The 24,850-nt window shown below is 39.7% G+C and overlaps 1 protein-coding gene across 1 annotated transcript in view; it reads left to right on the forward strand.

Moving 5' to 3' along the window:
- The window catches only part of PDZRN4 (PDZ domain containing ring finger 4), a 209,298-nt gene that overhangs the window by 116,361 nt on the left and 68,087 nt on the right, over positions 1-24,850 (forward strand). Inside the window, exon 3 of the mRNA XM_053719782.1 lies at positions 2,180-2,282. Within this exon, the coding sequence (XP_053575757.1) occupies positions 2,180-2,282 (103 nt within the window). The remainder of the gene's footprint in view (positions 1-2,179; positions 2,283-24,850) is intronic.

The following is a 24,850-nucleotide window of genomic DNA, read 5'->3' on the forward strand; positions in this document are numbered from 1 at the left end:
TTGATCCTTTTACTACAACACTTCCCTATGTGTTAACCAGTTGATTGTCAAATGTATATAATAATCCCCTATGGGGCACTGTATCAAAAGCCTTTTCAAAACTCAGAAATGGATTACATTGACTTAATTGCCAGTTTATATGTTTCTCCTTACATCCTCATGGACTAACATGTTTGTTTTCTCATAGAACACTTAACTTGTGTTCTTGTATAAACTTTTAAGTATAATCACTTATGATTCCTGGCAGCAGCTTCCACACAACTGAGGTCAGTACTGGATGGGTTCTGTTAAAGGGACATAATAGCTATATGCCAAATCACTTAAAAGTGATTCAGCATAACTGCAAAAACACTGACAAGAAAATATCACATAACATCCCTATGTAAACCTCAAAATTTCTTCTGCTCACAATAGTAAGTTTTCTGTGAAAAGTTACCCTTCAGCTACTGTCAAGCTGCAAGTAAAAAAAACAACAACAGCCAATCAGCTTCATCAGTGCTGATGTCACACTGTGTTTTACTGTGGTCTCATGAGATTTTTTGAGTAAGGAAATAACATGACTGCGCTGGCACATGTCAGATGCAAGCTCATATCCCATTGTTAAACTCCCTTAAAGGACCAGTCAACACAGTAAATTTGCATAATCAACAAATGCAAGATAACAAGACAATGCCTTAGCACTTAGACTGAACTTCACATGAGTAGTAGATTTTTTTTCTGACAATTTTAAAAGTTATGTCTTTTTCCACTCCCCCTGTACCATGTGACAGTCATCAGCCAATCACAAATGCATACACGTACCACGTGACAGCCATCAGCCAATAACAAATGCATACACACTTAATCTTGCACATGCTCAGTAGGAGCTATTGACTCAAAAAGTTTAAATATAAAAAGACTGTGCACATTTAGTTAATGGAAGTAAATTGGGAAGTTTTTTTAAAATGGCATGTTCTATCTGAATAATGAAAGTTTAATTCTGATTGAGTGTCCCTTTAACAATGGGATATAGCTACTGAGAAAATGTGAAGATCTTTCTATTTTACATAGAGATGTTCATATGATATTTTCTAGACAGCCTTTCACAGCTATGCTGCATACCTTTTAGGTGATTCAACATTTGGGTACCATGTCCTTTTAATATTTTAAAACAATAGGACCACATCAGAATTACAATAAACCTGTTATACCATCCCGAAAGAGACAAATATTATTAGAAATAGATTAATGCCTGAAACTAGCACTAATACTTGTCCCATTACCACAGAAGGATATGGGTTTAACAGTCAATCAGCAGCTGCAGAAGACCTGGGCAGAAAGGCTGATTATTTGAAAAATAAAATGCTTAATGTTTTTTATCCATATGTGTGAAAATAAAAAATCTTCTATTATAATTGAAAGGTTTCATTAAACTCCATTTTCATCAGCAATAAAAGCACTATTGTCAGATACATACAAAAATATCACAACCATTGTACATTTTTCAGCTAATCAAAACATATCTTATTGTACTTTATGATCTTAATTCATATAAAAGAGTCATTGCCATGGATTATGTTTCCACATATCTATTTAAACAATAATAGAATGAATAAGAAACATTGCTTCTTTCTTATACATCAATATTTCCTTACAGATATCATGTAGGGGTTACATAAAGACGTAAGTAACCCCTACAAGTTTAAGATATTCAGGACATACTAAACTATTTCTGTCTATTCACTTTGTAAATACTAAAAGAATTTTCAATATATTGTAAAGAATACTTGCACAGTTATTGAAGTTATTGTGTCCACATATCTGATAGATTAGAATACAGCATCAAGAACATTGCTCCATTAGTATAGAGGCCAAGACTTAAAAAAAAAAAAAAAAAAAAAAAAAAGAATGGAATCCAGCAGCTGTAGAACATTACCAATCCTTTGTTATAAATGTAATGATATATTTGCTTTGATTTTGTGCACAGATCGCTGCCTGAAATCCAATTTAAGCTATGAAAATGACTACCCTAAGTGTATAGTAAATGAAAGGAAACATATCTTTTTGTTCAGTGTTTCTTTAGATTTGCAACCGATCCTCATCTCTTGAAAGGAAAAAGCTACAGATACGTTTATCATATTTTAATTAAAACAAGAAGATTTTCTCATCTGTCTTTTTTTCACCATTTTCTCCCATATAGCTGCCATTCTCTTCACCCGATGGAGCATGAATTTTATGAAGGTAATGAGTATCTTTCCAGCATGCCCGCTGATGGTGAAAGACCTGAAGACTTTGAGTATGAGGTGAGTTCATTTTTCATTGTGCTTTATCATTATTAGGGCTTCATGGACATATGTCACTTTATTTATAATTATGTTTACATGTATTATTCTCAGCGCCTAATAATAAAGTGAATAGCATGTTTCTGTTTTCAGTCAATACAAAATCGTGTATTCTATTATTGCTCTTTTGTACTGAATTTGCTGCACTGTACACACTTTCAATTAGTTTTCTACAGCCTTAAACAGGTTCAGCTTTTAAAAGCTGCTGTGAAAGAGAGCAGATCATATGTATTACTTCAAAATACTAAAGCTTCTTTTTTACTCAAATAATAGAGGCAGAAACACTAATTAGGTTTTCATAGAAAAATACACAATTATAAATCACACAGCTCTTCAATAATGCTTGTTAAATCTTTTCAAATCATACATAAATAAGCTTGATGCAAAATTACTGTGCAGTCTATTACAAGCCATAAAAAAAAAAAATGCTTAGCAGAGTGCATTGCATGACTTTTCCTGGAATTTCCAAATTCTAAGTCATTCTAATTCATTTGAAAAACTTAGAGCTTAATTTTCATGTGTTTTTGCACTTCATTAACTCACCAAATAATTTGCATGTGGACAATTAGACATAAGTACTCTGCTCAACCCTTTTCAAGCTTGTTTTGTTTTTTGTTTTTATAATTTTGCAACTTTTCTTTTTCATTCTTGAAAGACATTTTTGACTCCATCAAGCTGCATAATTTATTTACAAAGATGTTAGTTTTTTTTTTCATTTTTGATATGCAAAAATGTTAATTTCCCACTTTTTTTCCTTGTGGGTATTAAATATAAACGTGACCTTATGATAACTTTATTAGAAAAAAAAAACTACAAATGTGTGCAAACATTTTTCAAAAATTGTTTTAATGCATCAATTTCAAGCGGTCAAATAAAAAAAGTTAATCCTATTGGCAGTTCTGAAACTTACGACACTATGAAATCCCATGTACAGGTCAATTAATTCTAGGATAGATCCTGCTATGGCTATGTATATAACAAGGCCAGGAAAGCAGAGAGGAGTGAGAGCACTGGGCCGGGCAATTAGAGGCTGCATAAAAGGGGACATAGGCCTCCATAATCTCTCCTTTTATCATTCTCCATGTCATGTTCTCTATAACTCTTCTGTTATTTATTTCTATTGTTACTTTAATCACTCTCTTTTTCAGGCCTTCTCTCAATCATCTCTGTCAGATTACCCTGCATTATGCTGTTTGTAATTGATTCTGTTTTGAATAACAAATGCTTTTTATTGGAGCTCCAGGCGTCTGTCTCTCTAATTCGAGTAAAACAGCTAAAATCCATCTGATTAACACAAGCCTAAATAGGGTGAAACAATGTATCAATTTTTGGTTGATGTAGTCATTTGCCATTGGCTGGTTAAAACCTCCTTTCTTTAAAGACTACAAGAAACCCATGAAACTACATAAACTCAATAAAGATCTTCACACATGTATTCATAAATGTATCTTATTAGGACTAAATACAAATATTGATGACATAGAAACACAATATATCTTATTCATGCGGGTTTACAAATCAGTGTCTGTTCAGATGGATTGGATGGATGCTTTCAAACTGTAGACTGTTCTTGTTGCATATATTTCGAACAGTAATTCTCAACCATGGTTAAGACAACCTCACATGTCAAAACCATTGAATAAGAATGTGACCCAGAATTTAAGCCAAATAGGAAAAGAGCACAAAATGCTATGCTTTATATAGATAGATAGACAGAAATATAGATAGATTTTTTATTTTTATTTTACCACAAGCATTTTTCAACTTGACAGGTTTCTAGTGACAAATATTTTGTAATTATACTTATGTGTCTTTTATGTGAGTATTTTCATGTTTATCTCATTACATTAATTTAATAGAGTCCTTGGGGAGTTGGGTGCACCACTTGAACTTCAAAAGTATGCAAAATGTGTTACAAATGCTTAATATAGCCAGAATTTCATGCTAATATTACTACCACTCACATCATAATACATATTTTCAAAGGTTTCAGTATTTTCATTATATGTTGTTATATATTCCTCTTTGTATAACATTTGCCTTTTGTTCACAACATAGGACTAGATTACAAGTGGGGCACAAAAAAACAAGTGGTATGCAGTGTTGGCATGATATATATATATATATATATATATATATATATATATATATATATATATATATATATATATATATATATATATATATAATTTCAATGCCACTGCTATTACTGTTTGTACAATACTATCTATGAGCAGTACTTTGATGCATGCCACAGTACTCATGTCAGATAACATGGATGCAGAATTTCTCTCAGGTAGTTGATTTGTTATAAAATTATAATCATAATGGAAATTGGTAGTGTAATTTTTCATTCATTTAAATCAGCCAATCGGAATTAAGGTAGAAAAAATCCTATTGGCTGATGCAATCAGCCAATAGGATTGAAGTTCAATCCTATTGGCTGATCCAATCAGCCAATAGGATTGAACTCGCATTCTATTGGCTGACTGGAACAGGCAAAAGAATGCAAGCTCAATCCTATTGGCTGATTGGATCAGCAAATAGGATTTATTCTACCTTAATTCCGATTGGCTGATAGAATTCTATCAGCCAATTGGAATTGAAGGGACGCCATCTTGGATGATGTCACTTAAAGGTACCATCATTTAGTGCTAGTCGTCAGGATGGAAGAGGATGCTCCGCGTCGGATGGCTTGAAGATGGACCCGCTCCGCTTCAGATGGAGGACCACTTCTGCCCGGTTGGGTGAAGACGTCTCAAGGTATGGTGATCTTCAAGGGGTTAGTGTTAGGTTTTATTAAGGGGGATTGGGTGGGTTTTAGAGTAGGGTTGGGTGTGTGGGTGGTGGGTTTTAATGTTGGGGGGTAGTGTATTTTTTTTTCAGGTAAAAGAGCTGATTACTTTGGGGCAATGCCCCACAAAAGGCCCTTTTAAGGGCTATTTGTAATTTAGTATAGGGTAGGGCTTTTTATTATTTTGTGGGGATTTTTATTTTATTAGGGGGATTAGATTAGGTGTAATTAGTTTAAAATTCTTGTAATTATTTTATTATTTTCTGTAATTTAGTGGGGTTTTTCGTACTTTGGTTTATTTAATTTAATTGCAATTAATTGTAGTTAATTTAGGTAATTTATTTAATTATAGTGTAGTGTTAGGTGTAATTGTAACTTAGGTTAGGGTTTATTTTACAGGTAAATTTGTACTTATTTTAACTAGGAAGTTATTAAATAGTTAATAACTATTTAATAGCTATTGCACCTAGTTAAAATAAATACAAAGTTGCCTGTAAAATAAAAATAAACCCTGAGATAGCTACAATGTAAAAAAGTATTTAGTCTGCCACCAATTGTGCAAGTTCTCCCACTTAAGAAGATGACAGAGGCCTGTAATTTTCATCATAGGTTTACCTCAACTATGAGAGACAAAATGTGGAAACAAATCCAGACAATCACATTGTCTGATTTGGAAAGAATTTATTTGCAAATTATGGTGGAAAATAAGTATTTGGTCACCTACAAACAAGCAAGATTTCTGACTTTCACAGACCTGTATCTTCTTCTTTAAGAGGCTCCTCTGTCCTCCACTCATTACCTGTATTAATGGCACCTGTTTGAACCTCAAACAGTATAAAAGACACCTGTCCACAACCTCAAACAGTCACACTCCAAACTCCACTATGGTGAAGACCAAAGAGCTGTTGAAGGACACCAGAAACAAAATTGTAGACCTGCACCAGGCTGGGAAGACTGAATCTGCAATAGGCAAGCAGCTTGATGTGAAGAAATCAACTGTGGGAGCAATAATTAGAAAATGGAAGACATACAAGACCACTGATAATCTCCCTCGATCTGGGGCTCCACTCAAGATCTCACCCCGTGGGGTCAAAATGATCACAAGAATGGTGAGCAAACATCCCAGAACCACACAGGGGGCCTAGTGAATGACCTGCAGAGAGCTGGGACCAATGTAACAAAGGCTACCATCAATAACACACTACGCCGCCAGGGACTCAGATCCTGCAGTGCCAGACGTGTCCCCCTGCTTAAGTCAGTACATGTCAGGGCCCGTCTGAAGCATGCTAGAGAGCATTTGGATGATCCAGAAGTGGATTGGGAGAATGTGATATGGTCAGATGAAACCAAAGTAGAACTGTTTGGTAGAAACACAACTTGTCGTGTTTGGAGGAGAGAGAACACCATACCTACTGTGAAGCATGGGGGATTCAACATCATGCTTTGGGCTGTTTCTCATGAAATAATGAATGGGGCCATGTATCGTGAGATTTTGAGTGCAAACCTCCTTCCATCAGCAAGGACATTGAAGATGAAACGTGGCTGGGTCTTTCAGCATGACAATGATCCCAAACACACCGCCCGGGCAACGAAGGAGTGGCTTCGTAAGAAGCATTTCAAGGTCCTGGAGTGGCCTAGCCAGTCTCCAGATCTCAACCCCATAGAAAACCTTTGGAGGGAGTTGAAAGACTGTGTTGCCCAGCGACAGCCCCAAAACATCACTGCTGTAGAGGAGATCTACATGCAGGAATGGGCCAACATACCAGCAACAGTTTGTGACAACCTTGTGAAGACTTACAGAAAATGTTTGACCTCTGTCATTGCCAACAAAGGATATATAACAAAGTATTGAGATGAACTTTTGATATTGACCAAATACTTATTTTCCACCATAATTTGCAAATAAATTCTTTCCAATTCAGACAATGTGATTGTCTGGATTTTTTTCCACATTTTGTCTCTCATAGTTGAGGTATACCTATGATAAAAATTACAGGCCTCTCTCATCTTCTTAAGTGGGAGAACTTGCACAATTGGTGGCTGACTAAATACTTTTTTTCCCCACTGTAAGTATTTAGTTTTAAATAGGAATAATTTAGTTAATAATAGTAATTTTATTTAGATGTATTTAAATTATATTTAAGTTAGGGGGGTGTTAGGGTTAGACTTAGATTTAGGGGTTAATAACTTTATTATAGTGGCGGCGACGTTGGCGGCGGCAGAGTAGGGGTTAATAAATAAAAAGTAGATGTCGGCGATGTTGGGGGCAGCAGATTAGGGGTTCATAGAGATAATGTAGGTGGCGGCGGTGTCCGGAGCGGCAGATTAGAGGTTAATAATAAAATGTAGGTGGTGGCGATGTCGGGGGCAGCAGATTAGGGGTTAATAAGTGTAAAATTAGGGGTGTTTAGACTCGGGGTTCATGTTAGAGTGTTAGGTGTAGACATAACTTTTGTTTCCCCATAGGAATCAATGGAGCTGCATTAGAAGCTGAACACTGCTTTTTTGCTTCCTATGGGGAAATCGTGCGCGAGCACGTTTAGCCAGCTCACCGCTACCATAAGCAGCTATGGTATTGAGGTGAGATGCGGAGCTAAATTTTGCTCTCCGCTCACTTTTTTGCGGCTAACGCAGGTTTAAAAAAAAAAAACTGTAATACCAGCGTTGTCTTAAGTGAGCGGTGAGAAAAAAATGCTTGTTAACACCACACACCATTACCGACAAAAACTCGTAATCTAGCTGATAGAATTTGATGGTAGAGAAGAACAAAAACATCATGTCTACCCATTTTACAGGTTACTTATTTCTTTGGATAGCCTTATGCGTGTCCCAGGCATTTATGAATTCTTTTACAGTCCTCATGTTCACCACCTCTATTTGAAGTTTATTCCATGAACCCATAACCTTCTATTCCATGAGTCCACAACTTTTTCTGTAAAAACAATGCTTCCCCACATTTCTCCTGCATCTGTTACCCTCTAACTTAAGATTGTAACCCCTTGTTTTGGTATTTCTTTTTTGTGGGAAATTATTTTAGCTCCTCCTTTATTAAGTCCCATCATTTGTTTAAAGGTTTCTATGTCACCTTTTTCCCTTCTCTCCTCTAATCAATGCATATTTAGATCATAGAGTTTTTTTTTAACATTTTGGGCTAGATTAAAAGTGACGCTGTACTTTGAGTTTTCGCTATAGTGAAAGAAAACTTTTTTTGCTCAAGTGGTAACCTGACTAGTGCAAAAATCCAAAGTTAGAATATTGCGTGCGCATTCACGTATTCCCCCATAGAAGTCAATGGAGAAACAAAAGTGGAATAAAAACTTTGCACTCTCCTGCAAACACCATAACAAATTCTCATTATTGCTAACCCAACATTAAAATATGAATATTTCATATTCCAATGTTCTTTACGTAACAGAATATGTTCTATTTATGCATAAATACAGATTTCTACATATATCTGATGTTTTTTAAAGAAATATATATTTATATATCGTCACTGCGTGATATGTTAGTGAAAACAGATCCTAGGTCCAGCTACCAGAAGAAAACCTGGCTGGACACTTCAAAACCTGGCTGCTTCACGTACCTTGGATGCACCACCTGCAGTGCTCTATATTAAACTCATATTAATTTTATATTAAATATGAACATTGCATAAATATATTTTTACACGTTTTCATCTACTTAACGGCAAAAGGTTCTAATGCACATATATATATATATATATATTTACATATATATATTTCGTAGAGGGCCAGCCATCTGCCCAAGGTGCTTCCAAGACATGAGTATATGTAGAAGATAAAGGATATATAGATAGATAGATAGATAGATAGATTGTCAGGGTATTCACTAATACAATCCTGTCCCTTTAATTCTGAATCCTCTTTTCCTATTTAAGGCCCCTCCTCTCTATGCTCCTCGCTTGGTAATTTGAATCAGTTACTTTATGTGACTCCTCTCTGAAGACACCTAGCCCTTTCCTCAATCTGTGGGGATTTCTTACTTGTTGCTTTGAAACTTTGCAGCCTACATTAATCCTTCATTGCTGTGTGCCGGTGTGCCTATTCTATTACTTGCAGTTTCTTAGGAACCAAAGGAGCTGCTTTCAATTCCCTAACTGTTACACCGGGTGGCTGTGACGTCACACCCGGCATCTCAGCGTGTCTGCAGCGCGTGTACCGCGCTGTGTCCTTTCTACAAACAAGCATTCAGGATACCGTAAGGTTTTCATCTGGCTCTGACTTAGCCTTCCAAATAACCATCAGGAATTGGTCTGTATATTTTATTACTCTATTTGGATATCATTATGTCTCTCAAATAAGCAAACTACTTAAGCACTGTATTCAATGACTGTTACTATCACTAAAATGCAGGATTAATTTCAACTACCTGTTACATTGCCTACTCTGTTTGAACTGCTGCTTGATTAACATCATTTGCTGTGACCACCTTGAACCTAACTAAGTGACTTATCGTTTGTTATTATCCTATCCTTGCATAATCTATATCTGATAACATAATCCAAAATATCATTCTAACTACATATGATATTACCTGAAGTGCTGAATTCCTAACAAATACATTTTGGCCTAATTACAATATCTCTCTGTACTACATCTGTTTGTATTACATTCCATTTCACTTCCTGTCTTCTTTGTATATGTGTCAGCTATATCATTTAATCACTAAGTAATTAGTTGATTAACTACCTACTCTATCTATAGATACTCCTCCTATCTGTTGAAATACAGGCATCCTGTAACCTGGTTGCGTGACAGCTCCGTTTTCACTCTGTACCCTGCAGTAGTGACCCTCAGTTCAATGAGCAAAACCGGATTCCTGTAAGTTAAATCTGTGTGAATCCAAGGTTTGGTGTGAGGCTGAGTGGTCCTACTATAGCGGATACTAGGTACCTAAACTTATTTACCACCTGTTCTACCACATAACTTTACAGAACATAACATAGATAGAGAGATACGTTGATTGGAGTAGCCGTGTTAGTCCAGAGATTTAGATATCAAAATAACAAGAGTATTGCATTGAGCAATGATACTTTTTTTTATTGGACTAACTATACATTTATAAGTTGACAAGCTTTCGGAAGAGTTCCTTCCTTTATCAAGTCTGGAGCAATACTGCTCCAGACTTGATAAAGGAAGGAGCTCTTCCCGAAAGCTTGTCAACTTATAAATGTATAGTTAGTCCAATAAAAAAAGTATCATTGCTCAATGCAATACTCTTGTTATATACAGATATAAACACATAAATATATATGTCTGTAAATACATATATTCACATTTTTGAATATTTTTTTATTAAACAATGTTAGTGTAAGTGTACTTTGTAATGTATTTTTGATGTGTTTTGTGAAACTTTAATCACAGCTCTAAAATTGCGGTAATGATTCTAGCGTAAATTTTGCTCAACTTGTAATATCAATTTAAACGGAGCACAAACAAACAATTTTGCACGCCACTTTTAACCTATCCCCTTTATGTTTTAGCCCATACACCATTTTAGTAGCCCTATCTTGGACAGTTTCTGTTAATGTATATACTTCTCCTTGCCCTTTATGTTTTAGCACATACACCATTTTAGTAGCCCTATATTGGACAGTTTCTGTTAATTTATATACTTCTCCAGAACTGTACACAGTATTCCATATAAGTCCTAAATGGTAATCTATAAAGTGGCATAATAACCTTGCTATTTCTGCTACTAATACCTCTCCTAATATAACCAAGTATTCAATTGGCCTCACTGGCTGTACTGCTGTATTGTCTACCAAATTTTAAATAATCCGAAATAGAAATTCCCAAATCCTGCTCCTCTCTAGTTAGTCAGTACTGTATGGTTGAGACTGCATTTGGCTTTTGGGTTTTTTGATAGTTTTGCACTTGGTAACATTACATTTTGATCTCATTTATTTGCCCAGTCCTCCAGTTTTTAATATCAATGCTCATTTGATCCACTCCTCCTGGATGTCGTGCTCGGTGCCGGTTCTGGAAAGTGAAATTAATTTGCAGAGGCATATTTGTTTGCAGGATCTTGTTTATTGAATGGGGCTAGTGTATCATTCTTTCTTTTAGGCATAATGGCTGATAAAAAATACAGGAATTGATATATCAAGCAGAATATCTGCAAGGCAAAGTATAAGTGTTGCTGGAACACAGGATAATTAAGCAAAGTAAAAAAAAAAATGTGTACAATTCCTATGTATTTTATTTGATATTCCTGTACTGTACAATTTTAAATTGTGCTTTTTTTTTTACTTACCCTAGACAGGATGAAGTGCATACTGCCTACTTAAGTATGCTGAAATCTCTCTGACCCTAACATTGCTATATGCTTAGAATAGTGACAGGTCTAATTTATATCTGGCCTCTAATTGTCTAGAACAAAGGAGAACAACAAGTATGCTTAATGATATGGCTCTGTCAAGGGTGTATTTCTGGACTGCTTTTGATTTGCAAAACACTGCTAATTTTGTTAAGATACAGGTTACAATGTAGTACTTATTTTTTTTCTTATACATATTATAAATACAATGATATTAATGTCCTTTCAATTATTATTGTTTTTAGTAAAATAGGTTGTGTAATTTGCATATATCTATCTGTCTGTGTGTCTGTGCAATTAAAAAAAATTCTCAAGGGTATCCAAAAGAAAAATAAGGTTGGCAACTGTACAATATAAGGGGAAAATCTTTAATACAATGTATGCCCTTTCCTAATGGCCTTTAAATGAGTCCAGTCGGTTTTGTGGTGACAGGCTCTCTTTAAAGTCACATGAGATATTGTTCTCCTAAAAAGCTGTCAATGTCATCATGCTTTCATAAGTTGAGAAAAGATGCCTTTCCAGGCCACTGGCAAAATGACAGCTTCCAGCTTTATGAGTGATAACATATTATCAAACCTGTTTTGATTAGATTTTCACTATAGGTTTAATAATTAACCCAGTCTATCAATCAAGGAGTAATTGCTTCTGCTGTTAATATTCAAAAGTCCTTGCCAAAATTCTTCAATAAGCTTCTGAATATTGCAGCATAGACATCAGATAGTGGATCGTTTACCATGATTGGTCATTATACAGCATTAAAGAGCTAATCTGTCTCTTGTACGACACATAAAGAGACAAAAATAAATATGGATGATCATTAAAACTTTGCTAAAACAACAAATCTAATGGTGGCCTAAGACTTTTGCAAAGTACTGTATATACACTGTGTGTCTGTATGCATATATGTATGTATATGTGTGTGTGTATATATATCTATATATATATATATAGATAGATATATACTGTATATGGGTGTGTGTGTGTGTGTGTTTTATGTTCCTTTTAACCCTTAATAACAGTTGTAATGAAGCTAAATAGCACCATAAACCTCAGCTGATGCATCATCTCAGACAAACATAAATAATGGATAAATAATGAAGCTGTGTCTGACATGGTTTAAAACAAATTTTCTTGTTCTTAAGGTGCTTAGCATATACTCAATACAATACTAGAACCATCACCATATGTACTCTCATAAACCTATGGAAAACACTCATAAAAAAAAATCTCTAAGGGGGAGAGGTATTGTGCATCCTATTCCCATGAGCACTTAGGAGTGTGCTACAATGGAGGAAATGTATTGCATTGGCACTAAAGCCTTTGATTAATGGTTGCACCAATAGCCGATTTTTAAATAAAAGAAGTAGGATCAGGAGCAGTGGAAAAAGGGGAAATAAAACTTAAAACATTCATGAGAAAAATATGCATCTTTTGAATTATTTCCTGTACTACATTTTTCTTAGAAAATTAGAAGAAATGCATTACAGTGAATTAATCCGATGGTCCTTTAAATTGTTCAGCTGGGTTTTGCACAAACTGCTCAGTTAAAAACATTATTGTTCCAATTAAAAAATAATGCTGTGAAACACAAAACAACCTTCTTGACTTTAATGTGTAATGTATATTTTTTAACCCAAAATAATTGCTGTGTATCCATCTCTCATGAATAGGTAAAAAAAACACCATGCTGTTAACATAACATGAGTATAAACCTAAAACAGAAACTCGCTACAAAATCAATAGGCAGCAGAATTGTATATAAGACCACAGAAAATAAAATTATTTCTAATGTGTAGAGATTTTCTTTTTAACCTAAATCTTTCAATATCTTCTTAAAAATGAGAATAATATTTGCTGTTTTTTTTCTCATTGCAACCTATAATATAGTATCAAGCAATAAAACTTTTTTATAAGGCATCAGATAAGTAACTGTTTGACATTTGAAGATAAAATGCATAGGGAAAAGTAATAATGCTTCTGTAAATAGTCTTAGCATTTACCATTACCACTTTCTTATATTGTTTGAGTGTAAAAATATCATTCTCTCTTTTGAGAGCTAGAAAAACCTAATTTTCTTCCTCTTCGTAAAGCTGAAAATCAAATAATGTTTACCCAGCGAAGCTTGCCTATAGTAAATAGACTTTTATTTGATGTCTCTAAAATATTATTGTTAAGGATTTACCTAAATCATTTCTCCTCCCTACACAGACTTTTGTAGAAAAGTAATAAATGAAAAATCAAAGACACACTGTGAATAAGGAAATTATATGTACTTTTAGCCCATTAAACTTTACCTAAAATGTAATCTTACCTGAATTGGCTTAAGAGACTTATCTGATATGGATTACTAATCTACTAATATTGCTGAAACTAAAGGATGTATCCTTGGGAAAATGTTAAATTAAATTTTATCTGGGTCATAAACCAGAATATCTTTTCAGTTCATTTGATATTCGGGAAGCTGTTAAACTAGCAGACAGACTTTACATTGATATGGAACTTAATATGTAGAATCATGGCCTCTTCATGACCGTTATTAATCCCTAATAATAGCAGGCGTAAGCGTTATAGAACTAGCAAATGCAGAGGCATATTTTTACTAGCCTCTAATCTCTGCTAATCATTCTACTATAGTCATTAATTTGCTGTCAACTGTGATTCAATTGCCCAAAGCAAGCTGTCTTAACTGACTGAAGTGAAAAGTCTTTGACACAAGAATACAGCAATGATTAGTATACTTTGGGGATCCAATTATAGTATTTTCTAAGCTTTATTGTGGAGCAACAATTTGCAGTTTTTACTATAAAACTATGTTAAACTATACTGTGCATTTAGAAAACCCTGTATTAAATGAACATAAAATGGTTGCCTTTTCATGGCAGTGTTTTAAATTATATTACATTGACTGATTTTATACTCTATTGCTCTTAGTCCTTTTGATTTTTTGCCCCAAATTTTCTTAATTACAACTTAAAAACTTATAGCTTGATTATGGGTTTTGAGCGCTATAGGGAAATTAACCAACGCAACAAAAGTGACATTATTTAATCCCTTATAGCGCTGCCATTACAAGTTTTAAAAAACCAGGCTTGTGCGGGTGATATGGGGTTTTTAAGTTCCATACTGCACCAAAAAGAAGTGCTGATTTGACGTGCTTGTACACGCTTTCCCCATAGATGTCAATGGGGAGAGCAGGTCAGAAAATAAACTAACACCTGCGATCGTGGATTGAAAAGCTCCGTAACGCAGCCCTATTGTTGCCTATGGGGAAAAAGAAAATACGGTTTAAACCACGAGTCTAAACACCCCTAATCTGCTGCCCCCGACATCGCCGACGCCTGCCTACAGTTATTAACCCCTAATCTGCCACTCCCGATATCGCCGCCACTATACTAAAGTTATTAACCCCTATTCCACCGCACCCCAACATTGCCCACACTATAATAAATATATTAACCCCTATTCTGCCGCTCCCAGAATGCTGAAACTAAATAAAGCTATTAACCCCTAAACCTCTGGCCTCCCACATCACTACCACTTAATAAACCTATTAACCCCTAAACCGCCAGCCCCCCACATCGCAACAACCTAAATTAAACTATATTAACCCCTAAACCTAACCCTAACATAACCCTAACCCTAACGTAACCCTAACCCTAAAACCCCTAACTTTAACATAATTAAAATATAGCTAAATTAAACTTTCAATTATTAACTAAATAATTCCTCTTTAAAACTAAATACTTAATTGTAAAATAAAACCTAAGCTAGCTACAATATAACTAATAGTTATATTGTAGCTAGCTTAGGTTTTATTTTTATTTCACAGGTAAGTTTGTATTTATTCTAACTAGGTAGACTAGTTAGTAAATAGTTATTAACTATTTACTTACTACCTAGTTAAAATAAATACAAAATTACCTGTCAAATAAAACCTAAGCTACCTTACACTAAAACTTAAAATTACAAAAAATAAAAAAAACTACCAGTAAAAAAAACCCCAAACAAACGAAATTATCCAAAAAAAAAAAAATATTCGTATTCTAATACCCTTTGAAAAAAAAAACTCACCCCAAAATAAAAAATCCTAATCTAAAATAAACTACTACTTTTGTAGGGCATTGCCCTAAATTAAACAGCTCTTTTGCAACAAAAAACACACAAACACCCCCTAACAGTATACAAACCCCCACCCGCCAAACTACCAAGGGCCCTTAAAAGGGCCTTTTGGGGGCCCATAAAAGGGCCTTTTGTAGGGCATTGCCCTAAGTTAAACAGCTCTTTTGCTACAAAAAAACCAAACACCCCCTAAAAAAATACATTAGACAAAATAACAAACAAATTATCAAAAATAATAAAAATTATTCCTATTCTAATACCCATTAAAAAATATCCACTCCAAAATAAAAAACCTAATCTAGAATAAACTACCAATGGCCCTTAAAAGGACCTTTTGTAGGGCATTGCCCTAAAGAAATCAGCTCTGTTTATGAAAAAATTATTACAAACACCCACTAACATTACAACCCCCACTCCCCCCCAAACCCACAAAAAAAAAATACTATCTAAAAACGTAAGCTACCCATTGCCCTGAAAAGGGCATTTGGATGGGCATTGCCCTTAAAAAGGGCATTTAACTCTTTTACATGCCCAAACCCTAATCTAAAAATAAAACCCACCCAAGAAAAACTTAAAAAAACCTAACACTAACCCCTGACGATCCACTTACAGTTTTTGAAGTCCCACTTGAACGATCTTCATTCGGCAGAGAAGTCCTCATTCAGGAGGTGAGAAGCCTTCATCCAGGTGGCCTCTTCAATCTTCATCCCGGCGGCGAAGTCCTCATCCAAGCGGCGAGAAGTCTTCATCCCTGGCAGCCTCTTCAATCTTCATCCAGGCGGCATCTTCTATCTTGATCCTGGTGGCTCGGAGCGGTTCCATCCTGAAGACATCCGGCGCAGAGCATCCTCTTCATACGGTTGCCGCTGTACACTGAATCTTCAATGCAAGGTACACGATTCAAGATGACGTCCCTTGCATTCCTATTGGCTGAAAATGTTGAATCAGCCAATAGGAATTAGAGCTGCTAAAACACTATTGGATGATTTGAACAGCCAATAGGAGTGTAAATGTACTTTGTAATGTATTTTTAAAGTGTTTTGTGCAACTTTTTATTTTCACGTAACAGTCAACCAAAGCTCTGAAGTTGTGGTAATCATTCCAGTCGTAATGCGAGTACAATTTAACCTGCATGCAAACAAATGGGAAAACCTGATATTGCTTGCACGCAAACGTTTTGGACTCCACTCGAAATCTTGCCCATAATAAGTAATGACATAGGTAAAATACTTACAAAACTAGCCTTGTTATGTCTAGCTATTACTGGACACTTTGTGTAATTCTTTAATTTTAAAATCTGTTTTTCAATTTATTTATTTTTTTACACTTGTCATAGTTTTAATTTAAAGAAATACCATCATTTTTTGCTATTGATATATAGAAATTAAAAAAAAAAACATTTTCAAAAATAGGTCTGGATGCAGGGTCACATCCTTGGTCAGGGAGGTCACAGATCAAGCCTTGTGCACATGCATAGCACATTTCCTCAAGGCTGCTCTGCTCCTGATGAGGGTGTGGGGGCCTGTGGCAGAATAAAAGTGGCCCTAGGCAAGGTAGTAGGGGTGGAGGTGGGGCCAGGGGGTTGGAGCTGGAAGGTGGAGGCGGGGCTGTGGGGGGTGCTGGGGTCAGTCTTCCAACATTTCCCAGGCCAGTCTGATTTCCCAGTCTGGCCCTGCCTAACACCTAAAAGACTCCCTTTAAAGACCCCCAACCCCCCCCCCCCCCAGCACCAAAGTGCCCCAATTAACATCCAATTAAACCCTTTCATCTATGGAGACAACTTCATGCTCAAAGGAGCAGTGTACCATAAAATTTGGTTCACCTTAATGTGTTTCCAAGGACTTTTTTATAGCAGGTGCAAAGTATAAAGTATATGGGAAATTTGTTCCTTTAGGGTTATTGAAACCAAATCCAATTAAATGGGCTTAGTATCCGGACCTTCTTAAATTATCTCTCTAGACACACAAAGACATGTTTTTATTGTTTCTGTATGCATGCACAAAGCCTGAAACTTAGAGAGAACAAATAAAAAAGGAAATATTAGTACTAACCTCCCCCTCCCCCACATGCTTCTGTTTTCATAGTTTTTTTGTACCCATTACTGCAGCATTGACATTTTCAGTATAGGTGGTGGTTTCAACAGGTAGCAAACTAATTTGAATGACTAAATAACGGTAAATGAGCTATTTATAAACAATTTAATACACTCCAGCAGGTAAAATTGATCATTTGGATCACATTGAAGACTGCACCATTTATTAGCAATGTTTTAAAGAAAATGTTCAAGTCTGGTTGGAAGTGCAGTTAGGAATAAGTGCTGTTGGGAAATCACACAGGGTGGGTTAGAATTAAGAGTAGTCCCAGTTTAGACAGTTTATTATTGGGAAGGGAAGTTGGAGTTTTGGGTTACTGAGCAGTAACACTGGTAGCTACAATCTATAGTTATCAGTGTCCTTGGGGTCAGAAGTTCCTTATTGGTTGGTCATAAGAATTCAGTATTAATAGTAACAGGTTCAGGTGCCAATTTTCAAAAACTCACTAGCATGGAGATAAATTATCAGCTCATTTTACTGAGGAATATATAGAAAAGTAAGTGTCTCTCCTTGGCATAAAACATATTGGGGAACTTCCCTTAATGAGATACACAGGTCCCAAGGTAAAAAATGCCTTTAAAACAATCCCTGAGGTTTCTCGTAATACTGACAAGGAATCTTATAGAATCTCACCAGACCAGAGAGCTTTAGTGAATTGGGCCTTAAATAAGCAATGTCACTAAAAATAATGATTTGTGTATGATGCAGCCACTAAAATAAAAACAAAACAAAATACCTGCTTATAAAAGCTCCATTTTAGTTGTTTGCATTGTTTATGAGGTTCACAAACATACCTTTTAAATATTAGAAGGTTCCATAAAAAGACGTGTTCCAGTTGGTACCTGGATACATGTGGTTTGGAGGCTGTTTTAAGCAGTGGTTCCTACTGCCTTAAAGGGACATTAAACTGCTGAGTACAACTACAATAGAATGCTTACTACTCACCATGGTATTGTTCTTCTTTCTGTACCTGCAACTGTCTTCAAAGTTAAAGGGACAGTCAACACCAGAATTTTTGTTGTTTAAAAAGATAGATAATCCCTTTATTACCCATTCCCCAGTTTTGCAAAACCAACACTGTTATATTAATACACTTTTTACTTCTGTGACTAACTTTTATCTAAGCATCTTCTGACCGCCCCTAATCACATGACTTTTAGTTATTATCTATTGACTTGCATTTTAGCCAATTAGTGCAGTGTCTGCCACTAGCCACGGGCGTGATCACAATGCTATCTATATGGCCTACATGAGCTTGCTCTCCCCTGCTGTGAAAAGTAAATAAAATAGAGGCGGCCTTCAAGGGCTTAGAAATTATCATATGGTTTGCTTTCAACTAGAATACCAAGAGAACAAAGCAAAACTGTTGATAAAAATAAATAGGAAAGTTGTTTAAAATTACATGCCCTATTTGAAAAATGAAAGTTTTTTTTGGACTTGACAGTCTAGCCCGGAGGACACATGGAGAAAGGGCTATTTGACACCCACTTTATGGGAGCGATGGTAGGCTCCGCTGTGTGGGTGGCGGGTGATAGGAGGAGATAAATACTCCTCCCCTGCTGACAGTTGACAGTTGCAGAGTTGTGAGCAGCACGGAAGGGGGAAGTTTTTACTCACCTGTGACTTACCTGGAGCGGATGGAAGCCCTGCTGTCTGAGTTGCTGGCGGTCGCCAGGCAGAACGGCGAAGAATGGATCCGGGAGCGGCTGAGTGGAGGTGCGGCGGCAGTCGCTGTTCCACAGGAGGAGTCGGCGAGGAGCGGGACCAGAGGACGGCCAGCCAGGAGGTCGCGGCCACCAGAGCGTCTGAGTCCGGAGATTGACGCCGCCAGGTCCAGAAGAGGGAGCGCGGGACCTGGGCGGCTAGCGGATGCAGCGGTGATGCCGGATGGTGGGAGAGGTCGTCGAGGAGGAGGTGGGGCCGAGTCGCGGCCTAACACGGCGCCGGTGGCTGACGTCATTGGCGGACAGCGTCAGGAGGAACCGGGCGCTGGAAGAGGCAGACGGAGATCGTTGAGGAGCGGGACCGGCGGCGTGGACGCAGGTGAGCGCCACTGAGTTATCGCAGATTTGGGCGGTAAAATGAGACAAAAAGGCATCAGTGAATGTGGAGGCCATTTTCAGGCGAAGGGGGTGAACGGGGGATTTTGGAGGCACGTGGGTGAGCATGGAGGGGATAAAACTGGATGGGAGGCATGATTTATGAGGGAAGGGTATGGGTGGGGAGTCGGGATAAGGCTCCGGGGGGGGCTGCAAGGGCGGGGAGGCCGTTAGGGACAGGCAAAGGGATGAGGGCCTGAGTAGAGGGGTTAGATTTGTTTCGGCTCGGTGGGCTATAGTAGCGGAGGGAAGGGGTGGATGTTAGTTAGTTTTGGTCCGGTGAGCAGGTGGCACGGGAGCCGGGATAAGGCTCTAGGTGGGGGGCATAGGGGTGAGGAGTTTAGGGACAATTGTGTTTTCTTGGGGTTGAAGGCGAGGCAGGACGTAGCCTCTGTGGGTTAGGAAAGTTGGGAGAAGGGGTATAGGAGGGGAGATCTAGGATTTATTTTAGTCGCGGGGTATTTTAGGATAACCAAGTGAGAGGGGGTTGCAGGGGGGGGGGTTTGGGCTGGTGATTGGATGTGACGGTTGAGGGGTTAGGTGGGTGGCTTATCAGGGGAAGTAGCGGGGGGGGGGGTTTGAGAGCTCTGGGCATTGTTTTAGGGTGTTGTGGGCTGGGAGCCGGTATTTGGGTTAGAGGTGAGGGAGCATAGGGGTATCTGAAGAGACGGGGACCTTTATTTACGGGGGCTAGGTGGCGGTATGCGGGGACTAGGCTCGGTATTAAGCACAGGGGCGGGGTTACTGGGATATGGCTGAGCGGAGGTGGGCAGCAATAAGCTGTAAGGGGGAGGGGAGTGGCGGGGTGTGTGACCAGGAGGGATGGGTAATGTTGAGGCTAACAGTTACGCCGGGGGGGACAGGGAAATGGTAGGTTAGGGTGGGTTGCTCATAGAGTATGGCCGGAGAGAAGGCCCGAAGGTATTGTAGGAGTGGTAAGGCGGAGAGGACTTTAGGTTGGTAGGAGTGGGCGGGTCTAATAAAAAAAAAAAAAAAAAGGGAAAGAGAGCGAGACAGGAGCAGGCACGGCAGGGGGCGTTCTCCTGCCAGGCGAGACGACGTACGAAGGAGACTGGACATCAGCAGAGGTCCTGAAAGTGAAAGGAGGGAGCAGAGGAGGGAGCAAGGGACGGAGTCGGTACAAATCCCAGTGGCGGTGCAGCAGCCTGCAGGTGAGGGTACGGCTGGGGGTGCGCCAGGAGTGACTGTGGTGGAGAGTGGAGAGAGAGGCATGATATTGGCAGGGCTGAAGGGGTTATTGGTGGCATTGGAGAAGCCTAGCAGCGGGGGGGTTCCGGTTGCGGCGGCATGGGTGGCCCCTGGTTTGGGGACGCAGGGTGTAGTAGCGCCGGGAGTAGCAGCAGGGACGCAAGGCGTGCTAGCGCCGGTAGTAGCAACACAGAGTAGTGGCGTTGCGGTAGCAGCTGAGTCACCGGCTGCGGGTAAGGAAGTGGTTAGAGTTCCAGAAGGGGCGCTTAGGAGGCCTTGTTTATACTCGGTGGGCCCGTTGGGTATTCATCTAACGGCCGAGTTGCGAGAAAAGATAGGGAAGAGGGAATTTGTGGAGATATTCTCCCTGTTGCCCTTGGAGCATGTGTTAGAGGTGAAGGAAGATGAGAAGGAAAAAGGAAAAAAGGAAGAGGAGGAAAGGAAGAAAAGGTGGAGGAAGTTGCCCAAGACATTTGCGAATTGGTCGCGGGCCTTTCGGATTTTAGCTAGTGTTTTTTGCGAAAAGTTCCCCGAGCAAGGGGCTTCCCTTTTTTGCTATTATGAAGAGATAGCTAGTGCCTTTGGGACTTATGGGGGCATGGCCTGGTGGAGATATGATGAGGGATTCAGGCAGCGAATGGCAGTTCATCCGGAGATGCGATGGGACGATAGGGATATGGGGATATGGTTAGAAATGATGACCCCGTTGCGGGGGGCTCGTTCCTTTCGGAGTTCGGGACAGTCGGGGAGCATCCCTGGAGCCAGCACAGGAACTGGAGCAGCTATCCTTAAAGGGCTGTGCTTCCAGTTTAATGAAGGACAATGTAAGTTTGGATCCTCGTGTAAATACAAACACGAGTGTTCGGTGTGCGGAGGGATCCATTCCGGGGCGAAATGTTTCCGGAAGAGCAGAATGGGTAACAGGCCAGGGGAAGTGGGTGTACCGGGCACGGACGCCGGTGAAAGTAAAAAAGATGGTCCCCTTGCTCGAGATGTGCGCCAATGAGCGGGGGCATGTGGGGGACGCGGAATTGCTCTTAACGGGATTTAGTTCTGGGTTTTTGATTCCTTTTAAGGAGCAAGAAGGGTCGTCCTTCACGGGGAATTTGAAGTCAGCAAGGGAATTTCCGGAGGTGTTGAGGGAGAAATTGGGGAAGGAAGTCAAACTGGGGAGGATGGCGGGCCCATTCAGGCTACCTCCTTTCCCGGGACTGAGGGTGTCTCCTTTGGTGGTGGTGCCGAAGAAGACGCCGGGGCAATTCCGGATGATACATCATTTATCTTACCCGCGGGGTATATCAGTGAATGATGGAATTGACCCGGAATTGGTATCAGTGAAGTATGCCTCTTTTGACAAGGCAATCTCGGTTGTGTGGAAGGCGGGCCAGGGCGCGCTGTTGGCAAAGGCGGATGCTGAATCCGCTTTCAGACTATTGCCTGTTCACCCGAGGTCTCATCACCTCTTGGGGTGCAAATTCGAGGATCGGTTTTATGTCGACCTCTGCCTCCCGATGGGCTGTTCTATTTCCTGTTCATATTTTGAAAGGTTCAGCTCGTTTGTGGAGTGGGTGGTAAAAAAGAGGTCGGGGAAGGTCTCAGTAGTGCATTACTTGGACGATTTCCTTTTTGTGGGCCCGGATGGGTCCGGTATATGTGAGCTCCTGGTAGCGGTTTTTGGTGAGGTGGCTCAGGAGTTTGGTATTCCGATTTCGGAGGAAAAATCGGAGGGCCCGGCTACGATCCTGAGTTTTCTGGAGATTGAGATTGACTCGGTCAGAATGGAATGCAGACTCCCGGAGGACAAAGTCCGGGATCTGCGAGAGGTGATTGACGGAGTCCTGAGCAAGAAAAAAGTCTTACTTAAGGATCTGCAATCGCTGCTGGGTAAGTTAAATTTTGCTGGTCGGATTATTCCCATTGGTCGGATTTTCTGTCGCAGATTGTCACTGTCTACAGCTGGAGTTTCTAATCCGAAATTTCACATCCGCATATCGTCAGATATGAAGGAGGATTTGAAGATTTGGCAAATCTTTTTAGAAGACTTTAATGGAGCTTTGTTGATCCAGGAGGCCGGTTGGTCGGACGACCAATTGTGTTTGTTTACAGATGCGTCGGGTGCTCATGGATTTTGTGGCTTTTCTGAATGGTATGTGGTGTGCGGGGGCCTGGCCGGAGGTTTGGGTGGAATGGGGTTTGACAAGGAATCTGACATTTTTGGAGTTGTTCCCATTAGTGGTAGCTTTGAGAATTTGGCCTGAACATCTCAGGGACAAAAGGGTTTGTTTCCACTCTGACAATTTGGGGGTGGTATGGGCGATTAATCGCTTGACAGCGAATTCTCCGGCCGTGATCCGTTTATTGAGGGCATTTGTGTTGGAATGCTTGAGGTGTAATGTATCATGGAGGGCGGTACATGTCCCTGGACGGCTTAATGTAATTGCTGATTCTTTATCCCGGTTCCAGTGGGATCGATTTCGAGAGGTGGCTCCAGGGGCGGATGCAGAAGGTTGGGAGTGCCCGGAGGATCTGTGGCAGCTTGGCTGCCAGGAACATTGAGTCTGGTAAAAGGGGCTTTAGCCCCTAACACATGGAGGGCTTACGTCCGAGTGTGGAAGTTGTGGAGGATTAGGATGGAGCTGGATTATCAAGAAGGTACTATGGAGGAGGAGATGAGAACTTTGGTGGAGTGGATAAGATGCTGGGGGAGGGAAGGGCTGTCGCCCTCAGAAATACGGAGTAGGATGGCGGCTTTGGCGTTCCTGTTCAAACTGTTGGGACAGGTAGATTTGACAAAAATCTTTGTGGTACGGATGGCAGTGAAGAATCTGTGTAAGAGGAAGGCGCGGGCAGATGGTAGGCGGCCGCTAACATTTGCCATTTTAGAAGGTTTGATTGGGAGGCTGGGGGGTATTTGTTCCTCAGGTTACGAGGAAAAGTTATTCAAGGTGGCATGCGTGCTGGCTTTTTTCGGAGCATTTAGGGTATCGGAGCTGATGGGGAGGACTTAGGAGGCTTGGCAAGGCAGGACGTGGTGTTGCAGGAAGAGTTGGTGGAGCTTTGGGTGAGAAGGTCCAAGACGGATCAGGAAGGGAGAGGTGCTATGGTAGTGCTGCGTGCGATTGGGGGCCGTTGCTGTCCGGTTGGTTCGGTCCGGGAATTTTTTGAGGTATCAAATAATTAATCGGGTCCACTGTTGGTGCACAATGATGGGATGCCCTTATCTAGGTATCAGTTTGTGGCAGTTGTACGAAAGGCGTTAGTGGCGATGGGGTTAAGAGGGGCCGTTGTCTTGCTGGATCTTAGGGCACTCCTACATATTTTGGGCGAGGAAAGCGGCAGCTGTTAAGGACAATGGGTTGCAATTGGGTTTCTCCAGGGAGCAGGTGCATATACGGTGGTTGGGGGTCCGAGGTATGAAGTGGGCCCAAGTGGTCGGGAAAGTATCAGAATATGCCAGGGTGTTTGCCCCCCCCTCAGTTGTTAGTTCTCCATGTGGGAGGGAACGACTTAGGGTGTATGCCTCAGAAAGATTTGTTGTGGGGAATGAAGAGTGGGATAGATAGGTTGTTATCACTGTTCCCGGGTATGATTTTAGTGTGGTCAGAGATTGAGAGCAGGGTGGTATGGTGGTCAGCTTGGGACACCAAGAAATCGGAAGCTTCCAGAAGGAAGGTAAACAGGACAGTTAGTGGGTATGTTAGGAAGCTGGGCGGAGTGAGCCTTAGACATGTGGAATTTGAAGGGGAGTCGGGCAGGTGTTTCTATTTGAAGGATGGGGTCCATTTGAATGAAGTTGGTCTGCACCTGTTTAATTTCACTATTAAGGAGGGGATCGAAAAGGCCTTAGCCCTGTGTGGCGGTACTCGCTGAATG

The sequence above is a fragment of the Bombina bombina genome, chromosome 6 (genome assembly GCF_027579735.1).
Source record: "Bombina bombina isolate aBomBom1 chromosome 6, aBomBom1.pri, whole genome shotgun sequence".
In the NCBI taxonomy this organism is placed as follows: Eukaryota; Metazoa; Chordata; class Amphibia; order Anura; family Bombinatoridae; genus Bombina; species Bombina bombina.